The 22,057-nt window shown below is 44.5% G+C and overlaps 1 protein-coding gene across 4 annotated transcripts in view; it reads right to left on the bottom strand.

Annotated features, from left to right (window-relative positions):
- DDR2 (discoidin domain receptor tyrosine kinase 2) overlaps positions 1-22,057 on the bottom strand; it is a 154,151-nt gene that overhangs the window by 127,480 nt on the left and 4,614 nt on the right. For 3 of the 4 annotated variants that reach the window (XM_042925070.1, XM_042925072.1, XM_042925069.1), the window contains exon 3: positions 1,847-1,994. The exons of the other annotated variant lie outside the window; for it this stretch is intronic. In XM_042925070.1, coding sequence (XP_042781004.1) covers positions 1,847-1,852 — 6 coding nt within the window. In that variant the 5' untranslated portion in view covers positions 1,853-1,994. The remainder of the gene's footprint in view (positions 1-1,846; positions 1,995-22,057) is intronic. 4 annotated transcript variants of the gene reach the window in all.

The raw sequence follows: 22,057 nt of genomic DNA on the forward strand, positions 1-22,057 counted from the left end.
AGAGCATCTATTAATAACACTGCCTTTCCCTCGCAAGTGTTCCATTTAGATGTTACATTACTTGGTCCTCCTATTAATAGGAGACACAGGAAACTGAGACTGAAGTCTCTGGACAGAATGAAATACTTAATGTCGTCATTCTCAGAAAAGGAGGAAGCCGACGTTGGTCACCGGAAAAGACCAGAAGGATTCTGTCTTGGGGGAGCAGGACTTGAAATAGTTCTCGGTGTAACATGATAGTGGAGATGGGGGGAGGCAGCCGGATGGGGCTTCACAAGACAAGGCTGTAGGTTGCATACGCCGTGGATACTGAAATAGTAATTTCTGGAAACAGTCACTTAAGATCGGGTGGCAGGGGAAGAAAAGTCCACAGTGATAGCTTCTGAAAGGTAAAGCGGAATGATCCACAGATGAATCATGTTTGAGGAATCTCGTGTAATAGAGAAAATCTGCAATAACTTCTGGTTAGTGGTTAAATGTAGCTATGAATTATTCATTCTCAACTGCACATCATGAAGGCTCCAGTGAAGACCTTTTAGCTTTTCCAGTATCAAGAGTCTACTTGAAGTCTATTGGAAGGGAGGGAGGGAGGGAGGGAGGGAGGGAGGGAGGAAGGAAGGAAGGAAGGAAGGAAGGAAGGAAGGAAGGAAGGGAGGAAGGAAGGAAATACATTAGTTTCAAGGCGATCTGTGGGAAGAAACGGACCCAAGATATTTTCTCACCACAAGGAGGTAAAGGAGAAATGGGGAGGAGGTTTAGTCCTTACATAATAAATGGCAAGGAGTGTATAATCCATTGAGCATCCTGACAATGAGAAGAAATCTCCTGGAAAATGTGAGAAAATACCACTTGTCCCTCCTGCCCTCATCCTTCACTCCCAAGGACTCACGGGTCCATATTATTTACTCAGCCATCCATTCATTCAGCGAGTTCTACAGAAGCCATATGGATGGAAGTCAGCAGGTTCTCCCCGAGCATCTTCTGTGAGCCAGACCCCGTGCTGGAGGCCAGAGATGCCGGCGTGAAGGAGACATGGCTTGTGCCTTTGGTGAGCTCCAGGCTGAAAAGGTCTCAGACTCATGGAATTACTAGAATTTTAGATTCATTAATGGGATCTGAGTCCGCTAAAGGATGAACTGAGAAGTCCCATGGAGACCAAGATTCACCCAGAGCAGACACCTTGAGGTGGGTGAATGCTTCCTAGTTTGCTCGTGGATGCTCTGAGATGTCCCACACATCTCTTTCTGCCTTGCGTCCCAGGGCTAAGGGTTGCATTTATCTACAGTAAGTACCCCAGGCCGGCTTTTCTCATACATTTAGCTCCTCCAAAGCTTATTATGCGACTCTGATTCAATGACCCTGATTTTAGTAGCTCTCTGAATTATTATTTTTCTCTAAGCCACCTCAAATCATTGCTGGAAGAAGGCAACTTACAAAAAAAATAAATAAATGAATGTAATCGGAGTGTTGGGAGAGACCCGGATCGACATAGGAACCCCAAGATTCCAGTGCGTCCTGTCGGGACAGGGAAGACCAAGATACCCTGGGCCACTCAGAGTTGGGGAAGACACCCCAGGATCAGCTGCGAACCTGGCACAAGCCACATCTGGATCAGTGAAGTCTGAGGAGTGAGCTGACATCCAACATCAGCTTTCCTATACAATCCAACACATGGTCTCCGCTGACACCAGCTCTCGGCACAGAAACCGCGTGCTCCACATTCCCTGTGACACCAGCCAGGTAAGTGAGGGGCTCCAGGGAGGCCACACTGGCAGCAGGTGGTTTCCCCTCCTACCCTCACCCCCGGCCTCATGGAGTGACAGCTTCAGTGACTGGCCTTACTTACATCCATGGGTGCAGAACATTCTCTGAGGAACGAAGTCCTCGACGACAGCTGGCTTCTGTGTGTCTTCAGTTGTCACAACGTCTTTGCTTCAAGCCACAGGACTTGGAACTTTCTAGAGCACTGAACCCCAGACCACTTGTAGATATCCCTTTATGGGGGGGGGGGAGGGAGAGCAATGTTGCATTACAAACTTTTTATTTATTTATTTATTTTTAATCTTTATTTTTGAGAGAGAGAGACAGCGTGTGAGCAGGGGAAGAGCAGGGAGAGAGGGAGACACAGAATCCGAAGCAGGCTCCAGGCTCTGAGCTGTCAGCACAGAGCCGGACGCGGGACTCAAACTCACGAACCGTGAGATCATGACCCGAGCCGAAGGTGGACATTCAACCGACTGAACCACCCAGCGCCCCAGCATTACAAACTTTTGCATCACTCGCATTTCTTTCCAACTTGATACCTCCCAAGTACCCCAGGCACTGAAGGGATCTCAAAGAGAGTCTGTTTAGGAGGGCTACACCTATTGATATCTATCAATCTAGAAATTTAAACAGAATGTTACATTTACTATTTATTTAAGATAATAATTACTCAATTTTATTAATGTTTAAGTTCTTAAAAATTATTGTTAAATTGTTATGATTATGTGTTAACATAATTTTTTTAAATAACAATAGCTATTTTCAAAAAAAATTCTTAGTGAGAACAGTGGCATTAGTTTACATTAAAAAAAAACTCATTGAGGGGCACCTGGAGGGCTCAGTCAGTTGAGCGTCCAACTCTTGATTTCGGCTCAGGTCATGATCACAGGGTTATGGGATTGAGTCCTGTGTCGGGCTCCATGCTGGGCGTGGAACCTGCTTGGGATTCTCTCTCTCTCCCTCTCTGTCTTTGTCTCTGTCTCTGTCTCCCCCTCTCTCTGCCCTCTCCCCACTCTCAAAATAAATAAAATCTCTTCAATATCTGGCTTAATTGAACACAGATTCTCATATCCACTTCTGAATTCAATTTGTTGCAATATCAGATATCATGCATCCTCTCGAAAATTCTACCGTATAATCGTGGGAGGAGAGCGAAACAAAGCCAAACATCCTAGGATTATTGTGGAAATAGTTTTGCTCTCACAGATCCCCTGGGAGTGTCTCCAGAGCTACCAGGGCTGTCCAGATAGCTTACGATCAAAGTAGGTCTCACTTCCCCCTCAGACTATCGCCCCCATTCTTCAACGCCGCTAGTTATCAGTTACCTGAGCAGTCTTCTAGAACTATGGACACATAAATGTAAATATATGGATGTACAGTTTTGGCTAATGTTTTTTTAAATTAAGTATGAGCGCACTCTACCCCTCACCTAGGGTTTTCTGCTCCACATGTTGGGGTGCTTGCATTCTAGCATGTGTCATTACGTCATTTCCGTCTTTTCTGCCGGTCTCTTTCCTCCATTAGATGGTAAAACAATGTGTAACTCTGTGTGGTGCCACAGCGTCCGGGTGGGTTGCTGAACCGCTACTCTAAGTTGCCACTGTCTCCAGCGAAGGACACGGAACTTAATGGGAATAAAGTGGCCACGTGGCAAGAACAGACGTCGCCTATATTAGTCCAGCTCTCTTCTGCCTTCTAGTTCCCTAAGAAGGCAGGCAACTGAAGTATTCAACATTTGAGAAAAGATCCAAATTTTCACTGTATTGCTGGGACTTACCAAGTATTATACTTGGGGTTTATTCACTGGGGCAAAAAGACTTGTACTGAGCTACCCAGGGGATTCTCTCTCTCTCTCTGTCTGTGCCCCTCACTTTCGCTCGCTCTCTCTCTCAAAATAAGATAAATAAAAATATATATATTTTTAAAGCTGGAAACAGGTAAACACGCTGAGCAGACGGAAACTTGGGTCTGCCATTCAAGGGAGTTTGGGGCAACAGATGCCTATTGAAACATCAAATACATAAAAGCAGTAAGAGAAGTCTGAGGCGGATGAAATGATCTGGAAATTTAAAAAATGATCTGGGAATAAGGAAAAGAAAGACAATGAAGACAAAGCCTTGGGGCCTGTCTGCCTTGAGTGGCTGGAGGAAGAACATCTCCAGGTAAGTCCCGGGACTTAAAAACTTCACTCAAAAATAGCAACTCGTCACACAACACCCGCAGCCCTTAATCTAACCCAACTCCTTTATCTCGCAGAGGAAGAAAACCCAAGCCCAGAGGGCTGATTTATCGAAGGCCTCACAACTGCTTAGTAGCAAAACTGAAACGAGATGGTTAAGTGATCGCTGGGGATGAGCATTGACTTAGCCACTTAACCTTGCAGGTGCACCGTACGATACGGCTGGATTCACAGGAGCCTGAGAACAAACCAGAAACTTCATTGATCTCTGTCTGCTACATCAGCCCAGCACTGTAACTGTGCCCGACCACACAATCAGCTCAGGGTTCAAACCATATCTTACTCATCTCGTCGTCACCGCCCCTCGGCCCCGAGGTCCCCCACCACTGTCTCTGCCACCCGGCTTATTACAGAGTAGAAAATTCACAGCTGATGTTCTTTTTCTGAATGTGCACACGATTATAGATTCCTACGGTTGAAAGAACTTACGAGTACATCTACTATTAGTGTGACCTCTGTGGCAACAGACCCAGAGTAGTTCAGTGACCAGATAAGCCAGGAGAATCAGACCAAAATTCCAGTCTCCTGTTTCTTTCCATTTCACTGCCAACCTTTAGTGCAGGAGTCTTATTCTAAAGACAAACTCCTTAGTCTCCAATTTCTCCAAATGAAGCCCTCTGCCCTTAAGACACTTCTTTATTTTTTTTTTAATTTTTTAATGTTTATTTATTATTGAGAGACAGAGACACAGAGCATGAGCAGGGGAGGGGCGGTGGGGGGGGGGACACAGAATCGGAAGCAGGCTTGAGGCTCTGAGCCGTCAGCACAGAGCCCGACGCGGGGCTCGAACTCACAGACCGCGAGATCATGACCTGAGCCGAAGTCGGACGCTTGACCGACTGAGCCACCCAGGCGCCCCTAAGACACTTCTTTAAAAATGAGCTCCACGGTCCCGAAAGTTTGTGGAGTGCTATAAGCTACCCCTCTCTTGAACAGCTGAGATGCTTATGACCATATTAAAGACCTCGGCGACTCCTGCAACAAAGAAACCTGGGTCACTCTCTAAGAATATTTCTCAAACTTATTTGACCATGGAACGCAGGCTCTTGCCCTGCTCCTGCTGTTATCCATTCAAAACCCCGAAGGTTTCCAGGGATCGCACTTTGGGAGACACCACATTTGTCTAATTAGCAAGATTTCCTTTGTCGGTCCCAAGCAGACGTGTCAAGACTGACAGGTCCTCAGTGTGGGAACCAGGTGGGGAAGCGACGAGAGCCAGAGAAGGAGAGAGAAACGACAAACATCCCAGTCTGAGAGCCATCTGCTCTGCCAGCCACAAAGGCTGAAACAGCTATTTGGGAAATTTGGGGTCCTGGCCACAAGCGTCGGACACTGATCTCCAACAAAGACTTCTTGTGGGAAAATGGGCTCTTTGGGTGCTCACGGCCACACGTCGCTAGCACCGGGCGTCACTGAGCTTTGGGCACCATTACCAGCCATGCTCTCTCCTCGTGTCCTTCTAGGTACTTCCACAGCTGCTCAGGCTTCTCCTGGCTCACTTCACCACTTTGGCCCAAACCCAACCACATCTGGAACACTGACCACAGCCTTCTAATAAGTCTCCTGGCCCAACCCCCTCTCCCCTGCCATTTACCTTACCCCCTACAGGGACACTCATTTTCTTAAAACAATCCTTCACCTGCTTCAAGACGCAAAAGAACATTCTGAACTCCACAGCATCCAAAGCTCCCCTTAACGTAAGAAAGCACAGCTACGCAATGTCCTTTCTCGGTGCTTCCCCGTGCAACTTCCACCACGCCGGGCTCACGTCCTCTGTGTCAACTGAGCCGGCCGGCCATAAGCAGTCTGACTGCCAAGGCTCCACCTTTGCTGCTGTTTGCCTCTTGCCCATCCAATCCTGTCCGGGCTCATGCAGCTCCCAGCTCCAGACCCTGGCTGTACAAACCCTTCCGCGACTTCTCGCGCTTGTAGACACTGGCCACCTAGCCCCACGTGCATTTGCACAGCTTTACTGTTTCCTGAATTTTCTGCTGGGTAATAAACTCAGGAAGAAAAAAAAAAAAAGACTATGCCTTATGACATTCAAGGCACTTAGGAAGCATTCAAAAAAAACCCTCTTGCTGAATAAAGGAATTAATCCACATTTGACCTCAGAACTGTAAGTTAAGCAGAAAACTTCACGCCTATAACACGCTAGGGAAACTAACCTTATTCTGGCCCTCAAAGGCATTTAAGCTTTTCTAATTCGATTGATCTTTGTTTTCTTCAACCGGAAGAAGACAGATTGTGTCCCATCCCGGAGGACCCGGCGGGTTTTTGTTCTTTTTTTTCAAGACTTAGTTGTGCTTTCTGCTACCTTCTCGCAGGCTTCTTGCCACGGGCAGCCCCCAGAGGAGAGTCTAGACTGAGTATATTACATGATATTTAAGCACGTATCTCTAAATTTTCCAAAGGTCTGGCCAAAAGAGTGTTCTTCTCAAGAACGTATTTTCTGTCGACAATTGTTTCTTCATTCATTCTTTGAATTATTCAACACGCGTTTAGCAAGCAAGTCCTTGAGATGCAGAGGTGGTTAGAAGCCATGAGGCACCCACAGTCGAAAACACTTTTGCTCAAAATGCATCAAAGGTATACACCTGCAACAAAATCACCTGAGGGAAGTGATTTAAAAAAAAAAAATACAGGTTTCCCTGGACACTACAGAAAATTTCTTTAAAAAAATTTTTTTTAAGTTTATTCATTTTTGAGAGACAGAGAGAGAGCATGAGCGGGGGAGGGGCAGAGGGAGAGGGAGACACAGAATCCGAAGCGGGCTCCAGGCTCCGAGCTGTCGGCACAGAGCCCGACGCGGGGCTCGAACTCATGGACCGCGAGATCGTGACCTGAGCCGAAGTCAGACGTTTAACCGACTGAGCCACCCAGGCGCCCCGAACACGTCTTATTCACTAAGTCTGTGGTGGAGCCTGGAATCTGCATTTTTAAAAAATCTCTCCAGGTGATTCTGACAGACTCAAGTTTGAGACCCACTGGCCAGTGGAAAAGACAGGCTTAGAAGGAGCTCATTATAAACAGTGGTGCCTGCTTACGATGCGAGGGGAGTTCATGGTATGTAACTGAGACGCACAGACAGGAACAGAGTAGTGGTACAAAGTCAGGTGTGCTGATGAGAAAGACCTACATGCAAATTCTGACTCTGCCACCGACCTGCTGTGTGATTCACGCCGTGTGTCCTTCTATATAAAATAGGAAAAATACCCACCTCACACAGCTATCATTAGGTTTCAGTGAGATCATATTTATAAAAAGGGCTTCACATAAATCTTAGGACACAATAAACATCACTGAATTCATCACGACCGTTTAATTATATTTTCTCTATTTTTCTCTAAAGTTTATTGAATTTGAGGAAGAGAGAGAAAAAGCAGGGGAGGGGAGGAGAGAGAGAGAGAGAGAAAGAGAGAGAGAGAATCCCAAGCAGGCCCCGTGCTGTCAGCGCAGAGCCCAATGTGGGGCTCAAACTCATCAACTGTGAGATCATGACCTGAGCTGAAGTCAAGAATCAGAGGAGCTCAACCAACTGAGCTACCCAGGCGCCCCCTGGTCATTTAATTATTAAAATATTTAAGAGAGAGAGAGCACTCTCCCTCTCTCTTCCTCCCAAGAACAAATAAATAAAAATAAATAGACATTTAAAAGAGAGAGGGCGGACCAGAAAGTCTTTCCTGAGAAAACTGGTGTCTGAACTTAGTTTTAAAGCAGTGTCTCCCAAGTGTAAGTGTATTCTTGCAGCCCACAGATTTGGAGAATTTTTAAAATTTTGTATCTACGATTCTATCATTTGAAACTCTTCATACAATACTCATGGGGACCCGATACTGCCATGCACTTTCATTGGCTGCCTTTTCATTTGTGTCCCTGACTGCACGGATGCCAGATGGGAGCCAGATCAAGTCAAGAGCCAATCACAAATGGGACACGGTGGGAGAGCCGAGTCATGGAATGGCTTGGCCTGTTCAGTCCGCTCACCACAGACGTCAGTGCCACGTTCGTGCTGCGAGCAGATGTGTGGAGCGGACTCTGACTCCCCACATCCCGACACCTACCGGTTCCCAAGCAGAAACCTGAGGCAGAAATACACAAAGCGGGATGGTTCTGTCTCTAACTCTGGTAGTAACTGCACGAGATACTCATCTGGAGCTATTTCAATGCCACCGCAACGCTAAACTTGATCTTCAAGTGAATAGACAAGTTAGCAAATTATCAAATGATACCTCATTAAAACTGACATTTGACCATTTCCTACTCGCCAAGTTTGGTGAAGTATGAGATTCGATTTTCCTGGACTTATAAACCTTTGAGGCTATTATTAACACTTTGTTTAACATACTCATACCAATGGGCATTTTCTGCGTGCATATTAATTACATTTAAATAACAGACCCAGATTAGGGGCGCCGGGGTGGCTCAGTTGGTGACTTTTGGTTTTGGCTCAGGTCATGATCTCACAGTTTTGTGAGTTCGAGCCTCCAATCGGGGGGGGCTCTGTCCTGACAGTGTGGGGCCTGCTTGAGATTCTCTCTTTCCCTCTTTCTCTGCCCGTCCCCAACTCGTGGGGTCTCTGTCTCTCTCAAAAATAAATAAACTTTAAAAAGTTAAATAGGAGTGCCTGGGTGGCTCAGTCAGTTAAGCGTCCACCTTCGGCTCAGGTCATGATCTCAGGGTTGGTGAATCTGAGCCCCACGTCGGGCTCTGTGCTGACAGCTCAGAGCCTAGGACCTGCTTCGGATTCTGTGCCTCCCTCTCTCTCTCTGCCCCTCCCCTACTCACACTGTGCTTCTCTCTCTCTCTCAAAAATATATAAACATTTAAAAAAAATTTTTTTTATCAAATAAATAAATAAATAAATAACCGAGATTAAACATAGAGCAGGTCCTGAGGCCACCTGGTTCCACTCTATCTTTACCCACCCACCCACACTAGTGGTTAGTTTCAACCAACTACATCATTTGACACAGTAAAATAATGTTTTTAATTTATTTTGTTGAGTTTATAGTTATGTGTGATTTCATTTCTAAATCTGGTTCGGCTTTTTCGTTGCAAAAGAACTATAAGCGTAAGAAGCATAAACCTAGTTTTACGTTTGTACATATTTTAATGATGTCCATATAATCAATTACCCTGAGAGGCTGCAAAAAATTTTTTCCTATAAACTATGTCTATACATTGTTCAGGTTTGAGGAGCATTGAATTGGATAATCCCAAGGGAAGACGTTTAGCGAGCTGAGTCTATCCATCGGTACCTGTCTCCCATGAAAAGCTTTTCCACTCCCCCTTTTTCACCAAGGGTAAGCCGCGGAGAATCCGTTCCTTCCGAAATCCATGACCAAAGCCACCCCCGCAGCATGTCTGTTCCGCACAGCCTCCTGTGCCATTTCGTTAACTTTTCAGAGCACCCTGCATCAGCATCGGCAAAAGTACTATTCTGGGGGGGTGGCAGGAGGAGCTGAGGTGGGGGGCTCTAGAGAATATCTTCTTTGAATGTGGAACACCATTTACCTTATACTTGAAGCCATATTGCTGGCCCTAAGAACTGTGGCTAGTGGTGTGGCCGGGAATTGCTGAGATGTGATCAGAAGAAATGACATGGGTCTAGACGGCATTGTGCCTTGTCACCACGCTCACCTAACCTCTCATTTAATAAGGAGAATGTGTTTTAACACCTCGTGACCCGTGGGGTGGATGCGTACCACTTCCCTAATGCGTATCGCTGGATCACACAGTAGAAACTATAATAACCTCATCATAGGGATGGATTTGAATGTATTTCTGAATAGCATCACAGTACTTCTCCAACAGCCCCGAGGAACTGTGGCTGAATAAATTTGGGAATGAGTCGGCAATGACAATTATGATTTATGCTCCTACCAAGCACTGGAGCGAGACCTTTAGAGGCTCTGAGCACCGGAAGTATTGTAGCACCCTCCCCCTCTCACCCCACCAAGTACTTAGTTATAAAAAAGAAAAAACACCACTATAATATAGCAGTAAGTATAAGAACATTCAGTAAAGTTTCTTTTTTTTTTTCACTTGTGATTTTTTCAGTACTTCCTTAGAAAACCAAGTATCAGCCTATTTCCAAAAGAAACTGGAAATGCCCCTGCTCGCGCCTTAATCACTTTTGTGCAAAGCAACATCATAAGTGTATCTAGACTTTTCACAGGCACCATCTCACTTGAGACCAGGACTCGTGTGTTCCATACAGTCTGCAGATAACAAATATGGGACCATTTGTAATGTGTCGAACTCTTTTTTTTTTCTATTTACCTGCCCAAGAACTTCACCAGACTTTTCCTTGCCCTGCCCAACTCAAATGAGGATTTATATCTTAAACACTGAAATCCCTTTCAGGGTTCGTACTACTTGGGAGGTTAGGCCTGGAAATGAGACCTTCAGCCTATTTCAGCGTGCCTTCTGTCTCCCAGACTATTCTGCCCAAGGCCTGAAGCTCCAGGTGATAGGATCACCAGCGAGTGCAAAGTCTTTGCATCTCATTCATAGGATAACATTAGACTTTCGGAGTGTCTTTGATTGAATATGTTTCATAAATGCTGGCAACTATGTGATCAATTGGAAAATTAAAGTAGGGAGACCCAGGATCCTAGAACTGGAATTTACTCCAACTAAGCATACAGCGCAGCAGAGCGCCCCCCACCTTTTTCTGGAGGATGTGGGGTACCTGTGGAACCAGGAGAGGGGCCAAAGTTAGCACCATTGCTCATAAAAATGAGGAAGGCAAGTAAATATTGCAAAGTCATGAAGAGATAATAGTAAGACCATCAGTCACCTCCTATCCTGCAAAAACAAAGTTTGCCATCAAAAACACAGCAAAAGGATTAGAAAGTCACTTTTCACAGTCCTTTGGGGACCCCACGTAAGTCTAGAATTTACATCCTAACTTGACAGCCCTTTGGCAAGGAATGACTGAACAAAAGGTTTAAAAGTTTTTTCACCTCCAAACATGATATTAAACAACAGTTAATTCGCTTTTTACATGACACTTAATGTTCAAATGAGAGGGTTTTTTTTTTTTTATGATTCTTCTTACATGAGAGGGGTCTCAGAGAAGAGTGAACACTCAGTGTCGGAGAGGAGGGTGAAAGGTAAGGACTTCTTGTCTCAGAGGTTTGAGCAAACCCATGAGAGAAGAAGCGTGATCAGGAGAAAGACACCAGCTCTGCCCATCGTCAAACCAAATTTGGGGTTATATCCTGATATCCAGATTGACTAGTCATCGGTCTCTGGGAATAACTATTCTCTACTTTCTGCTTTTTAAAAATTAGCCCTGCGTGTGTTTACATACCCAAAGCCCACCAAGTGTTCACGTGTGAGTTTACTCCTCTTCGTTTGTATTCATGAAGACATTAGTTCCTTTCTTCAATGTTCACAGCTCATGAGAAGCGGGAACTGAGGCCAGTACTCCTCAGAGCAAGCCCACTGCTTACACCATTTCTCGGTCACCTGCCTCTCTGGACATCCTGATCTCACAGAATAACCAAGTAAGAGAAATTTATTGAACTCCCTTACGTCCTCAAAGACGATAGTATATGAGGCTTCAATGACAGCCCTCTGAGAATGTTCTCAGCAACAAACAACACTGTGCTAGGCATATAATAAGACCCTAATAGAATATATATTGACAGGTCAGCAAATACTAATGGGTTAGGCTACACAGTGAGTTATAGAGATCACCTAAGACATGTTCCTTGCTAGACGAGGTGATTATGACCCAAAACACCAGGGATTCCAAGAAGTAAGATCTGAGGTGGCCAGAGGATCTGAAACTCAGGCTGGCCTTTAGAGACGGTGGCATTTAGCTAACATAAGAGGACAGACGAAGATATTCAGAGTACATGGGATGGGGTGAAAACTGCAGTGGACACTGTAGCGATTGAAGACTTAGCCATAAAAGTGAAAATGGTGTGAGTGCTGATATGGACCGTGACTAACATTAATTGGACTAGAAGACATAGAAAATTTATATTGCCCTGTATAGATGAGAAAACTGAAATGCAGACAGTTTTAAAAAAGACTTGCACAAAATTGAACCGCTAACAGGTGGCAAAATTAAAATTAAAAACTCAACACCGCAAAAATGAATAATCCAATTAAAAAATGGACAGAAGACATAAATAGACATTTCTCCAAAGAAGACATCCAGATGGCCAACAGACACATGAAAAGATGCTCAACATCACTCATCATCAGGAAAATACAAATCAAAACCACAATGAGATACCACCTCACACCTGTCAGAAGGGCTAAGATCACCAACACAAGAAACAACAGGTTTTGACAAAGATGTGGAGAAAGGGGAACCCTCTGGCACCATTGGTGGGAGTGCAATCTGGTACAGCCGCTTTGAAGAACAATATGGAGGTTCCTCAAAAAGTTGAAAAGGGGTGCTTGGGTGGCTCAGTCAGTTAAGCATCTGACTTCAGCTCAGGCCATGATTTCATGGTTCGTGAGTTCGAGCCCCGCATCAGGCTCCGTACTGACAGTGTAGAGCCTGGAGCCTGCTTCAGATTCTGCGTCTCCCTCTCTCTCTGCCCCTCCCCTGCTCACACTCTGTCTCTCTCTCTCTCTGTCTCAAAAATAAACATTTTTTTTTAAAGTTAAAAAATAGAACTGCCCTATGATCCAGCAATTGCACTTCTAAGTATTTACCCAAAGAATACAAAAATGCTGATTCAAACGGATACATGCACCCCAATGTTGATAGCAGCAATAGCCAGACTATGGAAACAGCCCAAGTCTCCATCAATTGATTAATGGATAAAGAAGATGTGGTATGTATATTCAGTGGAATATTACTCAGCTATAAAAAAGAATGAAATCTTGCCCTTTGCAACAACATGGATGGAACTAGAATGTATTATGCTAAGTGAAATAAGCCAGTCAGAGAAAGACAAATACCACATGATTTCACTCATATGTAGAATTTCAGAAACAACACAAATGAGCCAAAGGAAAAAAATATAGAGAAAGAGAGAGAGAAACAAACCCAGAAACAGACTCAACTATAGAAAACAAACTGATGGTTACCAGAAGGGAGGTAGGTGGGGGGTAGGTGAAATAGGTGATGGGGATGAAGGAGGGCGCTTGTCGTGATGAGCACTGGGTGATGTATAGAAGTGTTCAATCACTATACTGTCACCCGAAACAGGTATTACACTATATGTTAAGTAACTGGACTCTAAATAAAAACGTAAAAATAAGAAGCTTACTCTTTTAACCTGTCCTATTCCACTCTTTCTACCATAGTATGATTTTAAGTGAGAAAATTTATATGTTGCGTTAATTAAAACAAATGACTGGGCGCCTAGGTGGCTCAGTCGGTTGAGCATCCCACTTCAGCTCAGGTCATGATTTCACAGTCCGTGAGTTCGAGCCCCGCGTCGGGCTCTGTGCTGACAGCTCGGAGCCTGGATCCTGCTTCAGATTCTGTGCCTCCCTCTCTCTGACTTCACTCCCCCGTTCATGCTATGTCTCTCTCTGTCTCAAAAATAAATAAACATTAAAAAAAATTATTTTTAAACAAATGACCAGAAAAACAAACAAAAACCATATGACTGTTATTTAAGGTGATAGCTATTACAATTTGAATGATGTGGCAAACAGATTTCCCAAATACCTGCTATTAACCCATTAGTCTTTATCAATAGTTTCAACCATTGATAGCAAGGGTTTTGCCTCCAATATCTTTACTAAATAAGATATTATTGAAGTTATGATGCAATAGCAATAGTTATCTGAAAAACACAATTAATAGCTTTTAAATAGAAATGTTCATCATTATAACTATAAAAAAAGGTCTGTCTTCAAATAAGAAAGTAGCCAGGAGGAAATCAGAGTGCTGGGAATTTGGGATTTGGGACTTTAGAACAGTTTTCAGTTCACGGAAAAACTGAGCAGAAGAAACTAGAGTGTTCTCCTGTATCAACCACCCTGGGCCCCCAACACACACCAAACCTCCGCCACGTCAACATCCTAGAGCACAGTGGTACATCTCTTACAATCAGCGTGCTTACACTGATGTATCACTCTCACCCAAAGTCCAGCGTTCACATTAGGGTTCGCTCTTGGGGTGGTACATTCGGATGAAGTTATAATGACACGTGTTTACCATTTGGTATCGTGCAGAATAGTTTCAGTGCCTTAAAAATCCTGTGCTCGGCGTATTCATCTCTCCCTTCCCACTAACGCCCAGCAAACACCAATCTTGCTGCTGTCTCCAGACTTCTGCTCCTTTCCAGAATGTCAGAGTTGCAGACTGCAACGTTTTCAGATCAGCCGTCTTTCACTTAGTAATAGGCATTCAGTCGTCTCAGGGCCTGATAGCTAACGTCTTTTTACCGCAGCATAATATTCCATCGGGTGTGCCACAGTTTATCTGTTCAGGTTATGCATTTGGCAATTACAAACAAAGCTGCTATAAACATCGCCAATACCTGAGGCAAGCTTCTGGATGGACATATGTTTTCAATTCATTTGGGCATTAAGGAGCATGAGTGTTTAATCATAGGGTAAGCGCATGTTTAGTTTTATTAAAAAACAAACAAACAAACAAACAAACAAAAAACACCTACCAAACTATCTTCCAAACTGGCGGCACCATTTTGCATTCCCACCGGCAGCGAGTGAGAGTTCTTGTGGCTCCACCCACACCAGCATTTGGTGATGTAGGTGTTCTGGATTTTGGCCATTCTAACCGGTATGCAGTGGTAAAGCACTGCCATTTTCGTGTGAGGTCTTCTAATGACGTATCATGTTGAACATCTTTTCATCTGCTTACTTGCTATGTGTGTTCTTCCTTGGGGGGAAGTCTGTTCAGGTCTTTGGCCCCCTTTTTAATCAGACCGTTCCTTTTCTTATCATTGAATTTGAAGAGGTCTTGGCACATTTTGGATAACCATCCTCTACCAGATGAGTTTTTGCCCATAGTTTCTGCCTGTCTGTGGCTTGTATCATTGTCTTGACATTGCCTTTCAAAGAGCAGGGGGTTCTCATTTTGATGAAGCCTAGCTTATCGATTCTTTCAAGAATCAGGTCTTTAATAGGTGATGGGGATTAAGGAGTAAATTTGTTGTAAGGAGCACCAGGTGATGTATACAATTGTTGAATCACTATATTGCACACCTGCAACTAATATAACACTGCATGTAAACTACCTTGAATTAAATTAAAAAATTAAATAAAAAAAAAAAGAAAGTATCATATCCCTAGTGTTGTGTCTAACAAGTCATTGCTATAGCTGAGGTCACCTGAGGACACCTAGACTTTCTTCTAGATTATTGTTCTGAAGGCTCTGTGTCTTGATTTATTTGTTTTCTTTTTGCACAAGGATGTCCAGTTGTCCCAGCACCATTTATTGAAAAGACTGTCTTTTCTCCATGGTATCACCTTTGCTGCTTTGTCAAAGATCTGTTGACTGTACTAGTCTGGGCTCTCTGTCCGGTCCCATTGGCCTATCTGTCTACACCTGCACCAACACCACACTGTGACTTTGGAGTAAGCCTTTGTTCTTCTTCTTCAATATTGGATTGGCTGTTCAGTGTCTCCTCCCTCTCCATATAAACTTTGGACTCATTTTGTCAGTATCTGAAAAATAACTTACTGGGATTTTTATTAGGATTAGGATTTCGTTTTGATTTCCTGTGATATCATCTTATCATTATTATCTCCATTTTAAAACTCTACATAATGTAAACATTCTAAAAATTAGAACTACCTCTGTCCCAGGAACAATTAACGACTCTTGAGTGAATTTGTCCCTCGCTGCTCTCTTCTTCGGATCAGCTTGTTCCCCGGGTCTCAAGAGGCTACGTCCTCAAGGCCAAGTGCCAGCAGCCTTGGACCCTTCACCGCTCCTCTTAAGCTTTGCGTGCCCCTGGGAAGTTACAGTCCTGCGAGATGCCCTGGCTGCACAGCCCCCGTGAGGGTTAAGGTGGTGCCCTTTTACCCAGCCTAAGTCCTTTTGCTCCTGGTGAGCAAAGGAATGGGCATGTATTGGGGTAGGGGCACTTTAAACCTGCTACAATCACACACATACACACACTTCTCCGGCCTTACTGTGGGGATGTGGAAGTTTGCTTTTTAATGTTTGGTATTCAGACACATAATGGTGGCCAGAATTATGACAATAATGTGAAGACCACGGCACCAAAGACAATAGTGACCAGAAGGTGAGGAATACAATCCCAGTAAAGAAGCTGGGACGGTCACTGATTGCTTTATGCCTTATTTGCCTATACCAATGTGTCCTTTACTAAGATCCAATACTATTTTCTCTACTTTTGAAATGTTATCTAGTCCCTGTCATATGTGTCAGCTGTTTCCCAAGTTCTTAAGGACAGTGATGATGTCTTCTACTTCTGGATCTTCCGTTCTCGTTTTTCATATATTCGACAGATATTCACTGAATGTCTACTATGTCCAGGCACTGTACTAAACCTTAGCCCTGAATCAGGCAGGCACCAAGTGCACAAGAAAAAATTTTTAATGAACAAGAGCCTCCAAATTGTAGATATGCAACATTATAAACAATTTGAGGGGCGTCAATATGATTTATTCATTTCTACCCCCATAATAACTGGTGTGGAACATACAACGGATGTTTATAAATACGTAGTGAGTAACTGATTAAAAAAAGAAATGTAGGGGCACCTGCGTGGCTCAGTCGGTTGAGCGTCTGACTTCAGCTCAGGTCATGATCTTGCAGTCCATGAGTTCAAGCCTTGCATCGGGCTCTGTGCTGATGGCTCAGAGCCTGGAGCCTGCTTCAGATTCTGTGTCTCCCTCTCTCTCTGCCCCTCCCCCGCTTGTGCTCTGTCTCTGTCTCTCTCTCTCTCTCTCTCTGTGAAAAATAAATAAACTTAAAAAATTTTTTAAAAGAAAAAGGAAATGTAATAAGGCACCTGGATGACTCAGTCAGTTAAGTATCTGACTTTGGCTCAGGTCATGATCTCACAGTTTGTGAGTTTGAGTCCTGCATCAGGTGTGAGCCCTGCCTCTCTCTCTCTCTCTCCCCCTCTCTCTCTGCCCCTCACTCACTTGAACCCTCTCTCTCAAAAAAAAAAAAAAAAAAAAAAAAAAAAACATAATAACAATACAGGATGTTAATAGGGAAACTGTGTACAAAAGGAAAGCGAGTGTGTGGGAACTCTGGGCTTTCTTCTCAGTTTTCTGTGAAGCTAAAGCTGCTCTAGAACATAAGGTCTATTAATTTTTAAAAAAATAAATTATGAAGAATAAAATATTAAACTTTGGATCTTATTTTTTTGTATAACATCCGGCTCTGCTGACAATCACTGTGCAAGGACACTATTTTTGAATTACGGTTCAAATTTAAAAAGCAAAGTCTGGGGCACCTGGCTGGCTCAGTCAGCTGAGTGTCCGACTTCAACTCATGATCTCACGGTTCCTGAGTTTGAGCCCCACATCAGGCTCGCTGCTGTCACACAGAACCTGCTTCAGATCCTGTCCCTCCTCCCTCTACCCCTCACCCACTTATGCGCTCTCTCTCTATCTCTCTCTCTCCCTCTCTCTCAAAAATAAATATACATTAAAAAATTAAAAAGTAAAATCTTATTAACCCAATCCTGGATACCAATTTTCCAAACTGAACTTTGTCCCCAGAATGTAAAGTAGTGATTGTCTAAAGTAATGAATTAATGGTCCAGGCAGTTAAGCGTCCGAAGTTGGCTCAGGTCATGATCTTGTGGTTTGTGGGTAAAAGTCCCACGTCGGGCTCTGTGCTGCCAGTTCCGAGCCTGGAGCCTGCTTCGGATTCTGTGTCTCCCTCTCTCTCTGCCCCTCCCCTGTTCACATTCTGTCTCTCTTTCTCTCTCTCTCTCTCTCTCTTAAAAATAAATAAACATTAAAAAATAACAAAGTAATGAGTGATCATAAACATCCATCATCTGGTTGGTCTTCTTTTTTTAATTTTTTTAATGTTTACTTATTTTTGAGAGAGAGAGAGAGCACAAGTAGGGGAGGAGCAGAGAGAGAGGGAGACACAGAATCTGAAGCAGGCTCCAGGCTCCGAACTGTCAGCACAGAGCCTGACCTGGGGCTCAAACCCACGAACCACGAGATCACACCTGAGCTGAAGCCGGACGCTCAACCGACGGAGCCACCCAGGCGTCCCTAGTCTTCTTGATCACTAACACCTAGAGAAGCACCTGACAGAGAGCGAGCACACGATAATTATTGGCTAAGAAATAAATAAATGAATTCAGCAAAAACAAAGTTATGACAGAGCTTTCCAGAATGCTATAAAATTCATAATGGATTAAAAAATTTGATTTTTTTTTTAAACCAGCACTATTGGTGTAAAGACATGAAATCGGGGAAGACTACTTCTCTTGGACATGAGAGTTCACCAAGCTTTTAATTGTTTGATTTTTCTGAACTCATACGGTGTTCAAAATTTTAAAAGAAAGGAAAAAAAACTAGATTATTCATCCTTCTTTTTAATCCATCTCCCAGCTCAATGCATTTGTGGCTGCCTAAGCCCATAAGACCCTAAAGACAATCTTGTGTATGGTGAATTGTGCTGGATTGGCTCCCTGTGAAACGTGTCCGAAAGGGCACACAACCTACCTACCAACTTCATAGGCACGGCATGAGGACACTGAGGCCCAACGAGGATAAGAGACTTGTCTGAGGTTAAAAATCTTGAAAATGATGCGCTGGGACCAACACCTTACCACGCGTTCTTTTCCCTCACTGCCTTTTGCACACGAGGCTCTATGCTTCACACACCCTCCCCTCTGGCCCCCACACCATGGAGCAGGTGGCATTAACCTCTGAGCAGTAGGTCATTTCCTCCAACACTTCTTTGGTATCTCTCTAGGCACAAAACACAATCCCTCCCCCGAGGGAGCCACTGCAGACCATGCCCAGGGTCCCGGAGAATCCCAGCTGAACCCAGGGGCTTCGGATTGAGTCTAAGCCCTTTGCCTTTTCAGCGCATCTCCAGGCCTCAGTGATACTTGTGCTGGGCCAGACCTGACCTTTCTCAGTGCCGGGAGGCCAAGGTGAGATTCCAGCTAAAACGTATATACCCTACCAAATTCTGGGATTTGCCATTGCTTGAAGAGTCACAGCAACTTGGAAACATCAAAGAGTTCCACGTTAAACAGAAAGGAAAGCAAAAATGAGAAAGGAAATCAAAATAAGAAGAGAATTATTTTCAACCAAGTCTTGTCTGAATAGCACTGGCTCTATCATAACAAATTCAAATGTATGCAAGTGAGATGAAAAGAGACAGAGAAAGTTTAGGGAGACCATCACTTTAGCCATTAGGTGATGGGTGTTCTGGTGAATGTTCCTGGAGAGACAACTGGACATCTTAATTCCTTTATTAAGCTATGGTTATTTAAACATTTTAAACAGAGTGTCTTACACTAACAGGCAGTGAATAAATGCTTGCTGAATGGGATAAAACCAAATAAAATGGAACCCAGAACAACCAGAGATAAACAGATGGAAACTCCAGAGAAGTGTAGCACGATGGGGAAGGGAGGTAGGGACTTGGGAGTGAAGAGGAGGACAGAAAAACAGGTGAATGCGAACCAGGCAAGTCCAGTTTGCCCCCCGTCCTCCAGTTTGGAGGCTTTGCTGGGACCAATCTGGTATTGGAGGACTTATACAAAAGCACAAAACTTGAATTTCTCTTTTATTAACTCAGGTCTCCCTTTCCTGAATGCATTTTACGTTCAGTTACAACAGCAGTAGTAATGGTCACTCATACTTCTCATCATAATGGGGCTGTCTTTTCGTTGTAATGGACCCTAAGTCTTTCCATTGTGGGGGATTAGCCTGCCCAATGTACAACCTCTACGATCCCTTCTTCCCTACCTGCCCCAAATTGCCAATCCTTTTTCTCCTGGTGTTGTGCAGACCCCAAGCCAAGTAATCCACTCTTGTGATCAGTTCCCCATGAAAAGACGGTAGTAGGCACAAGTGTGTCTCAGGTAATAAGGGAAAGGTTGGGTAAAGGTGCATGCGGTGGGGGAAGGAGGAGGTGAGGGGAGGACATGACATGATAACTGTCTTTTCAAATCCCAAAGGGCCATTTTCCAACAAATCACATCCATGACCTAGTCAAAGCGTTCAAATGAAAGGAATCAACCCAAGATATTAATCCCCAGGGTGCATACATGGTAGGCTTTTAGACCATAAGGAATCAATGGTTCCCTCAGAAAACTGAGAGGGGCACCATTTACTGGGCATTTATTTATTCAAAACATCTGCCATGTGTGAGGGTTTTTGCTGGCCCCCCTGCATATCTAATGGCACCCATTTCTCATAACAAACCTATGAGATGAGAAAAAGAAGATTCGAAGAGGTTAGGTATCTTATCCAAGGTCACATGGTTAATAAGTGGGGGCTAAGCCAGAATTTAAGCCCATGTCCTTTCCGCTGCGAAAGCACTTTGGGTGGTATTCTCGGCAGAGGTGGCCTTGGGCAGGTGAATGTTGTTGCGCTAAGAACCGGGCCGCGGGGAAACAGCTGGGCTGATGTTTTGTGCTTCAACAAGGGGACCAAGCAGCAACGCTGAACTAATAATAAAAATCATCCGCATCGACATCATCTATGAACTACACAAGCAATATCACGCTGAGTGCTCAGGGGTGGCATTTGTGATGCGTGTTAGATGGGGATTATAGTCCTGATTTCACAGGGTGGGAAACCAGAACTTAGGGGGGGTTGAGCAGGTCGCCCCGGGTCCCAGAGCTGTTGAGCGCAGGCTGGGATTGGAACCCATGTCTGGCCGACTTCACTCTGGAAGAGTCTGCGGCCTGCACAAGCTCCCACTTAAGGGGAAAAGGGAGGTCGTGCCCATCACAAGGAGGTCTGCACGAAGCTCAGAGAAGCCAACTAGAGGAGGGAGGTATGCCAACCAGAGAAGAGAGGCACTAAAAGTGAAATTCTTTAGAGGACAACAGGAGAGGGGGAGGTAGCCTGGGCTGGTTTCTCTCCCCTGCCCGCCCTTCATCCATGCTAAGGAGAGGCTGAGGCAACAGACATGGACATTTACCGGCAAAGGTTCACAATAAAATCACTTGGGGAACACTTCAAAGTACTGGTTCCCAACCCCCACTGCAGATACTCTGATGTAATTGGTCTGGAGGTCCTTAAGTTCCACCGAGGTTTCTAATTTACTGGGGAACAGCCCTCACGGTGGATGGTTGCTGAATTCAGAGACGCTCGGATGCCTGGGGATGTTGGGCACATTTCTGGACTGAGTCGTCATTGCTGGGAGAGAGTCGATTCATATGGTGCACGGCTTCCAACAGGGGAGGGGGCATAAAGAACCCAGTGTGTCTGCACTGCAGATGGTCACCATTTATGTGAGGTGGCACAGGACTTCAGCATGTCTGTGGAGGTCTGTCTTTAGACGGAGGTGAGCTATCTGGATGCCAGTGAGACGTGTGTTTGGGTTGCATGTTTGAGATGTGGGCGATGTAAAGTGCCTGAAGGTGGATCATATAAAGGGGAGATTGGGAAGCATGTCTGAGAGTTATTAACACTAATTTAGAATGACGTGATATTAACAAAAGGGGGTGGTCACTCTAATTTTTTAGCATGTCTATTAAAAACGCAATCAGAGGGAACGTCTGAACTACATCCCTCATGTGTGATAGGTCATTCATCCAACTTAAAGTCTGGGGAGTGACTCGATCAGAAGAGTAGAAGACAGGGGTGCCTGGGTGGCTCAATGACGCTTAAGCATCTGACTTTGGCTCAGGTCATGATCTCATGGTTCATGAGTTTGAGCCCCGCATCGGGCTCTGTGCTGGCAGCTCAGAGCCTGGAGCCTGCTTCAGATTCGGTGTCTCCCTGCCTCTCCCCCACTCACACTCTCTCTGTCTCTCAAAAAATAAACAAATGTTAAAAAAATTTTTAAAAAAAGAAGAGAAGACAGTGACTTAACAGGCTAGAAGAGAGTGGCGGGTGATGAGGCTCCTTTGGGTGATGCTTCCACTCTGTGCTCAGACACTGTCTAGGAAAAACACTGTTTCCTCT

The sequence above is a fragment of the Panthera leo genome, chromosome F3, assembly GCF_018350215.1.
Source record: "Panthera leo isolate Ple1 chromosome F3, P.leo_Ple1_pat1.1, whole genome shotgun sequence".
Taxonomy (NCBI): Eukaryota; Metazoa; Chordata; class Mammalia; order Carnivora; family Felidae; genus Panthera; species Panthera leo.